This window comes from Apis cerana, linkage group LG13, assembly GCF_029169275.1.
Source record: "Apis cerana isolate GH-2021 linkage group LG13, AcerK_1.0, whole genome shotgun sequence".
In the NCBI taxonomy this organism is placed as follows: Eukaryota; Metazoa; Arthropoda; class Insecta; order Hymenoptera; family Apidae; genus Apis; species Apis cerana.
In genome coordinates, this window is record NC_083864.1 from 6,907,882 (window position 1) to 6,920,254 (window position 12,373).

At 38.7% G+C, this 12,373-nt stretch overlaps 1 protein-coding gene across 1 annotated transcript in view; it reads right to left on the reverse strand.

Moving 5' to 3' along the window:
• LOC107996211 (diacylglycerol O-acyltransferase 1) overlaps window positions 1-12,373 on the reverse strand; it is a 90,599-nt gene that overhangs the window by 51,585 nt on the left and 26,641 nt on the right. The window contains exons 4-5 of the mRNA XM_017054161.3: window positions 7,589-7,641; window positions 823-931 (exon numbers count right to left, since the gene is read on the reverse strand). Coding sequence (XP_016909650.2) covers window positions 823-931; window positions 7,589-7,641 — 162 coding nt within the window. The remainder of the gene's footprint in view (window positions 1-822; window positions 932-7,588; window positions 7,642-12,373) is intronic.

Sequence of the window (12,373 nt, forward strand, 5' to 3'; positions counted from 1 at the left end):
GCAATGGCAACGAATTAAACGGCATGATTACAACGCTAACGTCGTATATACGGTAGCGTTTCGATAATTAAACAGCTCAACGGACACCAATATCGCGTGAAAAGAGAAACGATGCTCGAAATTCACGGAATGCTATAAAGTTTCATTAAAGCTGAAAGTTTCGATTCGACATTCCTTCCTTTGTACGTCCCCCGATTCCCTAAGCTTTTGCATTTTTGCAACTCGCGCAGACGGAATAATTCAAAATTGTTCACCCATACGAGCTATGCACTCGTAAATGAACTTAGAAGTTTTCCGCACGTGGCTGAAAGTGTAATATTCGCTTGTGAAACACTTTCCTTCTTCTCCCTACGATTCGGGCCCTCTATACCTACCTCTCCGTACGTTATCGTTTCTTTTGTCAAAGAAAAAAAAAGTACGCGAAAAATAGTGCGATTAAACAACAATTTAAATTTTAACACAACATCGAGAAAAAAATTTTGCGATGTTTCCAATTAATTTCGTTTCTATAAGAAAAAAAATTATCGCGCAAAACAACTAAAACGTAATAAAACGAAAGTTGAATCGTCACGATTTTCTGGAATTTGGAATCAACGGAATTATTTCAAGAAATAATTTCCATTTCAAACGGTCTCTATATCATTTTATCCAGAAACCAGAAACGTTGCGCCACGCGAAGACACCGTCACGACGTTCTTCTTCCCACCCCCTCCCCATATAATATTTCATTTCGATAGGTCGCCATCGTACACGCGCGATACCGAGCATATATACGGAATCGAGTATCGCGTTGAATGAAATGATACGTAAAATGGCGCTTACACAGACTGAATCCGGAATCCTTCACGTGGATGACCACCATCGGCATCAGTACCATCACGATGAGGTTTACGATGTGGAACATCATTCCTGGGCCGTGAGCTATGATATCCTGCGGCACAAAATAGAGAGGTACAAGTTACGAGCGGAAGTCGGTTGCAGGGAGCGCGTGGCACATGAAACCAGGGAAGGAAAGGGGAAGAGGTGGAGGACAGGCACTAAAGCTTGGGGAGAGGGAGGAGGGGGATGGGGTGGGGCGTGCTTGAACGCGGCATCCTCGTCCTCGGCGGCGAGGGGTGATGGTGACCGGAGAACGTTCAGCTTCTCAAAATACGAAAGCTGAAACGCAGTCCGTTGAACTACCGAAAGTCGTTTATTATCCATGCAGAGGCCCCGTATCCGGCCACGTCTGTTGCAAAATCCACTGCCAAGCGGAACGATCTCGCTTGTCCTGCAAGAACTTGCTTATTTAAATATTGCGTTGCGATAGGGATCCACGAATTAAAGGGACGTTTGCTCCACGTTTCTCTTCCGTCACGCCAATGTCACGTGTTAGTCATCGATCTATCCATCGAATCTAATTTGTCGTCCCTTCGATTCGATTTATCTTTCGTTTCTTCTTTCCTTTTCTTCCCCTTTTTTCCTTTCTTTCCAATTGAAATAATTGGCAATAATTACGTCGATAAAGGAAAAATATTATACCGTCGTTGCTGCCGGGCGAGCATTTCGAATTATTCGGCCACCGTTGGATTATTCTCCGTTCGACTAGTAAATCGTAACGAGATATCACTTATTCAACTCGTACAGCGCGATAAAAAATGAAATGACAGCCGGGCCAGGGTTAATTATTTAAACTCATCGTTCCCTCCCCTACCGCCCAATTTTAATACGCGCCTACTACTACGCGGGATTACGCGTTCGAAATACACAGCGGTAAAAACCAAACCGTGCCAGTGATGAAACATTTTCATCTGATATAAAATATTCCGCGGCACGCTTCCGCTTTATATTTTCCGCTGTCAGCCTTAGCGCCGTTCGCTCAGCGCCGTTGAACCCGCTCTCGAAAGGAAGATTGTGGAAAAAAAAAAAAAGAGGAAAAAGAGAGAATAGAAAAGAAAAAGGGGGAAAAATAAAAACAGCCATTCATTACACATCCCCCCATTATTTATACGCAGAGAAACTTTATTTAAGCAAGTGAAACAATGACAGGAATTTTTCACGAACGTTGCCACGTTGGAAAAAAGGAACGAAAGCAAGATTCCTCGAGATGAATCTTCTCGCTTCCGTCTACTTACGAGTTTGCATCGATCCTTCGAGTTTTATGAATTCCTTGCATCCAATTGGATCCGAACTGAAAGGGTATTTGTCCGCAACTAAACCGACGGCAACCAGTATGTCGGGGCAAATATTTACGAAGCGCTTGACCCAATTACGGCGGGACAAAAGAATACCATGAATTTGAAGCGAGGTCCGGCAAATTGCACAACTGAAACATTCAAGCGCTTGCAACGGGCGCACGGGACACGAAAATCCCCTCTTTCTCGTTCGTCTTCGCCAGGTACAAAGAGAGAGAGAATTGAACGAGGGGAATTGAACGAGGCAAGCATAATAATTGGCCACGCGAAGAGAGGAACCCCTCTTGTCTCTTTGATTGCGATCACGGGACGATCACGGGGTGATAGAAAGGTATTAACAGGAAATGGAATTCCGGCTGATCGAATTAACAGGACATGTTAATCGAGACAAATGGATCTATCGAGATAATCAGCCGAGGTAAAAGCCATGCTAATACTCGCCCCGTAAAACCGTGACATTACTTACGACGCGTCCGCCACTCTCGACGTTAATAAAATGCGGCCATTTGCATTTTAATTAGTAGCACGCTTCGGTCTTTCGTGTTATTTTTTCCCCCTCTCTCTCTCTCTCCCTTTCTTTCTTTCCTTTTTTTAATCTATTCTCTCCTCCTTCCTTCTTCCCCATTTTTTATCCTTTTCCATATTTTCTTTTTTGTTTTCACATCGTATCCTCCTCCCTCGTGTATATATGTATATATATATATCTATATATATTATGCGCGATACATTTCACAAGCTTGATAGAGAGACTGATCCCTGGAAAATTGATAGGAGGGCGTAGGACAGGGTTGAAAATTGCACCGCCTGGCTCCATGTTAGTTTTGGGGATTAATTTGTCATGTATTATTCATACACACAGGGTGATTATTCGTATCGTCAAATTATTCATACTATGTTGTTCCCGTGCGATCGTCATTAGTCAAATTATTACTCGATTAGCGGCCGACGATTAATCAGGCTATGGTAATTATCAAGTTCAGCAAGGTGGCCATTGGTACTGGTTCGACCCAGCCAGGAAATTAGCTCCCAGAAGAATGTAATTTCGACCGCTGACTCCGCGCGATATACTAATTACACGTTAAAATGTATCGTTTGCAAACCAATCGTACGTATGTTCGACAAAATTTAATTAAACTACGCGTATCTCATATAAAACGTAAATTTAATCGTTGGAGAGGGAGGCGAGAGGTGGGAACGATTGCGGGAAACAACTTTTGACCGTGTTTCGCGTAACCCCGCGATTGTCTCGATGATAATCGTTTAACAACCGGTAATATTCGGTTTGTAATTTGTTAACGTATCGCAAATACGCAAGATTATTTAATTGTTAATGAAACTCACCTGATATAAAGTTGTCGAATAACGGGGATTGAGATGTTGAACGCAGATATGGAAATATGTAACGAGATATTAAACTCGGACACTCGAAAATACATTGTAATTAGCGACACGGAGCGACGACGCGACCGCTCGAAGCGAAATCCGAATGACGACTGATTTTAAAACTGGTTTAAACTAGAAAGGTTACGGAGAAATATTGGGAATTGCCTCGAAGGTTAATACCGATAATCCAAATTCGTAAACACGTGTTCGCGTCGTTTACATCGAACGCGCCGCTCTACTTCCACTTTAGATATTGTAAATATTATTTAATAGATTATTTTAATTATCGTGCTATTTACAATACGTAATACGCAATATTATATATTAATATACAATATACAAGTATATAAAATATATTAAAAATATGAAACTTTTTATATATCCAGTTTTGTGAATCTATAAATAATATTTCTTTCCAATAACATTTAATTGTATTTTTTCGTGCGACACCGATGCTATTTTTTATCACTGTTTTTTAGAAGAAAAAAAATTTTATCCATCTATAAAATTCGTACAAACCGATACAAATTTATTACAAGTTTAATCTGTTTAAAATAATTTTTTAAATTTTTCTTCTTTTTTCGTTTAAAATCCTATTCCATGTATCATTAATAATTTAAATAATTCTTTCACGTACAAGATCCAGGAATATATCGAGCGATATATTATATATATATATTCACCGAATATTATACGTATACATTCAATATCGCTAAATTTCAGCTACCAAATACCCGTATAATTGAGGCGGTAAATCAATTACTCGGCGCAAATTTAACCAAATTTTTTTCTCCCTTCTCCCAACAATGAAGCCTAACGACCAGGCCAAGTGGACCGAGTGGTCAGTTTTTCGAAATTCGTGGAAAATTTAGATTCACAGAGGACAGATTGCTCCTTCACATTGATCGATGCACACACGATGCGGTCCCCGTGCGGAGGACTTGGCAATGTTTACGCTAACACGATGGCAGACGTGTATTTGCGTCATCGCCAAGGGGAATATACGATATAAGGTATATAGACGTTATCCAGAGCATCGCTAATTCGCCTCGACACGGGTAAGAGAGAGTGGGGGAGGGGAATGAGAGAGAGAGAGAGAGGAGAGGAGAGGATGGAAGTCACGCTTTGCAACGTTACGCTAGGCCGATCATCGAAACCACGATGAGCGTATCAACGGCTGGTTTGATCATCTTTATGACTTCGCGATAAGAGAACGGATTTCGTGTTAAACTAGGTGTTATCGCGTGTGATAAACCTTCATTTTTCACGATGCGATTCGTTTTTTTTTTTAACCGCAAAGAGAAAAGTAACCTCGCTCTTACCGAAACGAACGAATCGATTTAACCAATGAACCTTCCATCGATTTACGAATTCTCGATTCTACCAATATATATATATATGTATGGAAAACGTTTCATTAATTTCGTATTATTTAATTCGTTCTTTATATTTTCATGCATAAATGTGTTACTTATTCGATTAATATATAAAAAAATATGTTAAAAATACGTGTGTCAATAAAACACACTCAGAGAATAAAGGAAACCGTGTCATTAAAATTTCTTTCAATTACATACTTTTTTCTTAATTTATAGTCGCTATAAATTCTTTTAGAATGCATCAAATTTAAAAATAAAAAAAAAATAAAATATTTAATAATATTAAATATTAATACACATGTTTTTTATTTATAAAAATTTGTTGTAAAAAAATGTTAAACAATGCTAAATACAAAAGAAGAAGATAAAATAAAAATTCATGCATTTTAAATTGTAATTCCGGAATATGCGCAAAAAAAAATAAAAAAAAATATTATAAAAATTCGATAAAAACATTATAAAACTAAATTCTAATTCAAAAAATAATTTTTAATAATTTTTTCCTATATAAAGTAGAAATGAAGTAATATTCGACGCGAGTATGTTTATAAATTTCGATTCGTTCGATTTAAACGTCCTTTCTAATATAAATAAAATTTAGAATCAATCGCGATTCAGCCGTCGTTCCGAGCGGTCGTATCGCCGCTCCGTGTCGCCAATTACAATATATTCCAATATATTTCTATAGAATTTAAAAATTTCTTCGATAAAAAAGGTAAAAAATAAATTCGATCTTCAATAACACTCTTGAATACTCATAAATAAATATCGATATAAATATCTAAAGCGATTGGATTGTTTCAACTAGTGAATCTTTCATTAATTGATGAATTAAAATCACGAATCTTTAATATACATATGTATAAATCGAAGAAAAGTTTCGTTACAATTTCGATATATTTTCTTCGATTCCGCGCTTTCGATACTTCTCACGTATTTAATAAGCCGCGAACTGGATCTATATCCACGTCAATAAGATTTCATTTCGTACACTTTATTTAATCCACGAGTTCTATCTATGCTCAATTTATGCTGATCCAGCGCAAGAACTTACTCTGGGTTAATTCGATTTATAGCTTGACTCGATTAAAACTTGAGTTTCTACTTAATCGGAAGGATCGTGTGTTTTAATAATTAGATTTTTCGCTATTTTTATACCTTGTTTTATACTTCGTAATTATCCTATCAATTATTTTAAAATAATTTCAATTCGAAAGAAGGATAAAATAAAATTCTTTCTTAACGCTTTTCTCGAAAACGCTTTACTTTATTTTCTCGAAATTTTGTTCAATTTTATTCAATTTATATTTTCATCTAATATTCCGATTAATTCTCACGTATCGATATATCGATTATCGTAAATAATACTTTACACACGTGATTTATAAATTTATCTTTAATCCACTTGATAATTAACCGTACGAAAAGAACAAAATTTGATGGATAATATCGTTTCGATTGAAAATTCGAATTTTGGAGGATATTTCATACGTCAATCTGATAAAATTAAATCTCGCGATAAATAAACGGCGTAAGATCGCTGCGCGAAATATTTCAATATATCAAGAAATCGAGATGATTTCTTTTCATCGACGATTTAATTGGCGAGAAATTATATCCGGTTGAAACAGAATTACCAGTTCATAGCAGACTCATTATATGACACGTACAGAAACTCCGTATATTCGTTGGAAATGGTCCGGGCTCAAGTCGTAAACTCATAAAGTTTCAAAATTACTGACCAGGAAATTGCCTTCGTGCTGTCTAGGAAGCTATAAACGAAAAAATTTAATTTCCAAAACGTGAATAGCCGCGTCCGTGTCGACTTTACGAGTTCGAGTTCCCCGTTCATGACGATTTCCACGAATGTTCCCGCGCCGCAAGAAAGAACAATTGCAAATTAAAATTAAGATCTCTGCCGTGAGATTATCGATCGAAACTTTGCCCTTTTCAGGGTTTTCGTGTCGCATCGCGGGGGAACAGGAACGATTACGTTTTTATTTGCGGAAAAATAAACGGATAATACTTCTCTGGATGGATTGAAGGGAACGATAGAATCGAGTAAGTTTAACAGAAATGTAAAAGAATGTCCTCGAATCTGGGGCAACATGGCCGGACTCGATACGAGAAAAATGCAACGAGCCACGGATCTCGTCCCTCGTACATACACGCCTGCCATTTTTTGCTTTACACGAACGTGTAAAGTTTCCGGCAGCGACGCCATATGCTCGAGATATTATTATTAGTTTAGTTTAGCAACATGCTTCTTGCCAGAACAGCGGCAAGGGGGAGGGGAAAAAAGCAGCCGCAAAACGGGTGAAAAATATTTTTCCAACTTTCGTGCGTTTCTCTCTTAAACAACCCTCTCCGCGCGTCCGTCACCCTCTTTTCAACACTATCCCCGTCCGATTTACTTTTTTTTTTGCGTTGTCGTACTCAAAAAAAAAAAAAAAGAAAGAAAGAAAGAAGAGGAAAAAAAATGTACAAATTTCCGTGGAACGCTCACACACACGGGGAGAAAGTTTTTTAATATTCCCGCGCATCCTGTGTCACTCGTATTAGCACGGGGAATACATTTGCGGCGGTTCGTTTCAAAAAAAAAAAAAAAAAGAAAAAGGTGGGGTTGGCGGCGATATTAAAAGGGTTACTCACCAACGACAGACCCTTCTCGATCAGCAGGCAGAGGCCTATGGGCACCGTGGAATCTGTAACAGGCAGAGAAAGGGGGGAGGAAAAAAATAGAGATAGAAATAAAAGAAACATCGAAACAAGTAATTCAATGATTCCCACGGGCGAGTGGACGAGAAACGAAACGAAATTCCGGACAATCCGAGTCGAACTGTTCGTTGTCCAAACGTTTTTTCGGAACGAGAAACTTTGAAAAGGGCGGTAACCCGGGCCCCCTCTGCAATTGGCTGCAGACAGCAAGTGACGAGGGTCTGTCACGCGATGTGACGTTCTGCAGGCAATCGAAAGGGGAAGAGAAAGGGAGATGGATAGATGGAGGAGGAGGAGGAGGAGATGGGGGAGGTGGAGAGAGGGAGGATGACAGGAGAAAACAGTGGCGCGCGAGGCGAAGGTTGAGCATTGAGGATAAACGTTGCTGGTGATCGAGAACCCCGTTGGAATTGTTGGAAGGGATAACAGAGCGCACACGTATAGGCGGATACGTGTAGGTAGGAGGGGGAGGGGAGGAGGGGAAAAAAAAGAAGATAGAGGAAAACCGATATCGAGCTAACAGCCGACGAAAGGAACTCACCGATAAATCAGCTAAAATAGCACTGGTTACAAAACGGAAACTCGATCGAACTTTGTACAAAATAACAAAGAGCGCATACGTCTTGAATTTTGTTTAGTTTTGATATGGACAAATAGACAAAATTCAGAATTTTGAAGAAAATATGTTAACATTGAAAGATATAAAAGAGAAGAATTAAAGTTTAAAGATTTTTTAAATGGGAATATACACAATTCGAAATGAGTATTAATATTTGAAGATATAAATGTAAGAATTAATAATTCATAAATGACAATTCACAATTAAATATTTTAAAAGTAATGATATTTTTGTTTCATACATTTTTAAAATGTACGACGGAATTTAAATTTTGTAGACACTTTTAAGGAATCGGTGTGAATCAAATTTAAGAGGAATAAAAAGGGGATACGTGATTATGCAAGATATACTGTTGCGCTACGGTTTTCTGGCCAGTAAATGAGCCGTGACTACTGATCTTTTAGTCGCTTCTTTCATTCATAGCTCAAAAAGAACACTCTTATGCATAATTCCCTTCTAAATTTCTAACCTTTTCTTCCACTCTTTGCTCTTATTTCGCTTACTTTTATTATTTCTCGCCTCTCTTTCTCCCTTCACTCTGCAATCTCACTTTTATCGCGGCATAAGCTTTTTATGGGAAACAAAAGAAAAAAAAAAGAAGAGAAATAAAAGAGAAATAGAATACATACAAGTAGAATTTTACTCGATATTTCGATAAACCATAATTAATATCTCTATCTTTTATATCGATCGAAGCCAAATGGAAAATCAAATAACGAAAAGATTTCGAATCTTGGCTAAAACTTCTCGAAAAACACGATTCCACGTGATATTTCCAGTTGGAAACAAAATACGAATTTTATCCATTCTCTATCGTAACCCCTCTCCTTAAAAAAAGAACCGAGCCAAAAACACTTTGGTAGATTATGCAAGGATTCGCCTCGAACGAGCAGGTTGATAGCGCAGGTACGAGCACGTACGATTTCATTCTCATATTGTTCGAAGTATCGTCCGCCCCGGCCAGATAAAATATGGCGAAAGTTAAATAAGTTTAAAAGATGCAACCGCGCGATTGCAAGGCACACTTGGAAAATTGAGGATCGCAAGATTTCCACCACCCCTGGAACCGGGTCAGGGGCTTTAAAACACGGCAACCGTTTTGTAAAATGAAAACGGCGCAACTTTGCGTCGGAATATCAACGGTGAATTAAATCCTCCCGACGTTTTAATTATGATAAAAGCGTATTGTGATTCTTTGTATCAGCTTCGTCGATGCTGATTATACGCTGTATCAACCCGTAATCAACCCGTTTCGTTCCATAATTACGTATCATGCGATATTAAATCGTTAAAAAAGAAAAAAAAATAAAGAAAAAGAGTTCGAAGAGAGCGATGGAATGGCTATGGTTACACAAGCTTCGGATCGATTTCGTTCCAGCCCAGCCTCTCGTGAAAGAGAACGCTCTTGCCCGTAAAACGGATAATTAGGAACGAATTAAACAACAATTAGAGGAGTTTTCGACGCGGGATTGAAAACAAGCGTGAATCCTTTTGCTACTTTACGGGATGCAAACCAACAAGGCGGTATCCATCATGGAATTCACACACCGTGTCAAAGAAGTGACGTTTGGAAATTGAAAGAGCGTATCACACGACCGATGACGGTGTACGGTGTAATATCTCCGGCTCAACTTCCCTCAATTTCCGATTAGTCACCTGCGCGTCGAGATCGAAATCGATTCGACGCTTCCTCTCTATTTCGTTTGATTAGCAACAGACAGGCTATATAAACCGATATCATCGCCTAACACTTGTTTCTAATGCCACGTTAAATATTATTTTCAACAAACAATCGATCTCTCTCTCTCTCTCTCTCTCTCTCTCGATATAAATGGACCCCAGATAGATACTCGCGTTCCATTCAAATATTTACACGTGCGGTTACCTTGATCGCGCCGCGTTAACTCTTCGAATCAATCGCTTTTCGATTCGTACGTACGGACGAAAGAAATTCGCGTATCGAAATTCGATTTATCGAGAAATCAGAAACGTGCGAGAGGGAAAATATATTTCGGTCAAGTGGATAATGCGCGATTCTTCCTCCAGTCGATATTTAATTCAACATCGATACTATATATAGTCACGCGTCATTGAGATATTCCAACTTGTTACCATCGCGTACACGATTTTCGATTGACGTTATCCCCCTTTCGACGTTTCGGTTTTGGAAAAGAAATTCAAGAGGCGGAGACCTCGCAAAAGCGATACGAATAAAAAGGAAGGGGGGGAGGAAAAAAAGGAAAAGTGGGAAAGAGAGAGAGGGGGGCAACGATTGTTTCACTATGACCGACACGTGTTCCCGAGCTCGACTAATTACGACCTCTTTGAATTCGTACGCGTTTTACGAGTTTCCAGCATTTTTCCGGCCCGTGCCAGACCGATATTCGTACACGCGTTTTCAATCCACACGCTTGAATTACGCGCACGTGCACCCGTCCGCACGGAACGAAGACAAATAGACTCGATCGACGAATCAAATGCGTTGCGTTAAGCTAAAGAGAGAGAAAAAAGAAAAGTTAGGTTAATTAATAGGAAAGTCGATTAATACAATAAATAGCGGTCTCGTGTTTCGTCGCGTTATATTTTATATCGGAGGGATGAAAGGACACACGATCGAGGAGGATAAATTTCTTTTGAAACGTTCGATAAATAATTCGTTGAAATTATTACGAGTGTGCTTCATCCGTAAAAAAAAAAAAAAAAAGAAAAGAAAAATTATTTCGAAAGAGATACAGCTTTCAGAGATAGCTTTTGTTATTTTGCACAAAATATACTTTTTCCAAAGGTTTAAAAACTTCAAAGAATACACATTACGCGTTTTTTAGATTTACCTCCCTTTCCCGCCCTCTTCCAACACGTTGGAAACTTTTCCCGAACATTCGTCGAATATTTTCACGTTAGCTTTTCATAGTCATTTCGATCGAATTGAATTATTAATAACGAGATGAAATATTTTAAATTCATTCTCTTGAAATAATCACGAAAAAATGTGTCTGTTATCGCGTTATTAATAAAGAAGTTCCAGGGATATTTTTGCACCGTAGTCTTGGATGCAAGATTTAACAGATTTCTCCTACGATGTTTTTCCAAAATTTGTTCGAGTCTATTCTTTTTTTATCACAAACGGGTGAATAATTAATTCGATCCGCGTCGAATTTAAATTTAACTTTCGTTGAGGAAAATTTCACGCGATACGGAAAATTGTTCTTCCGATTTTTCGTAAGAGTAAAGTCGAAGCAAGAGTAATCGAAGCAACTTAAGGAGTCACGGCCCGCAATTTTACAAATCCAGTTGACGTATCGATAATTCTTCAGAAACGTATCGGTGGAACGTGTGGCAGTGACGAATCGCCATTTCGATCCCTCCACTATCCTCGGTTAATGAGAACAAACGATTCCTCATATTTCAAGGAATAACCGAATCCCCGATTCTTCGGGGACGCTCTTTACTTTCGATTCTCCTCCTCTAGGAGAAAGGATGCCGCGGAAAAGGAGAGAACAAGAAGAAAATCCAAGTGACGTCAAGTACGGCTTGCTAATAGATATTAATGGAACCCCTTTCCCCGTCGAAATACGACCGTTTTTCCATGCGAACGAACAGCCGGGCATCTTCGTTGCCTTCGAGTTCGTTGCCGGGGAGTGTGAATAAAAGAAGGGAAACCGGAACTCGAGGGAGAAAGTAGAATTGAAGGTAAAGAGGGAATATAAAAGAAGTTTATATTGACGTCCGGGAAAATGTTCGTAGATATTAAATGGAAGCAATAACCTTCTAACGCAAACGCGATATAAAAAAAAGAAAAAGAAAAGAAAGAAAGAAAGGAAGAAAGAATGACGTAAATTGGCGGAACGAAACCATACGACCGGGGTCGAACGCGAATTTTCAACGCGAATTTGCATAACGCGTAGTTATCGAATTTACGTTGCGCGTTTCGCATAATTGAGTCGACGCTCGCGCCGTCTACCTTTTCTTTGATCTTGTTCGACGACGAATTCATTGTGCCGTCATCGATGTTGAAAAAAAAAAAAAAGGGAAAAGAAAAAAAGAAAAAGGAAAAAAAGACACGGAATCGAACATTTGCACGACAAACGCGCGAAATATGC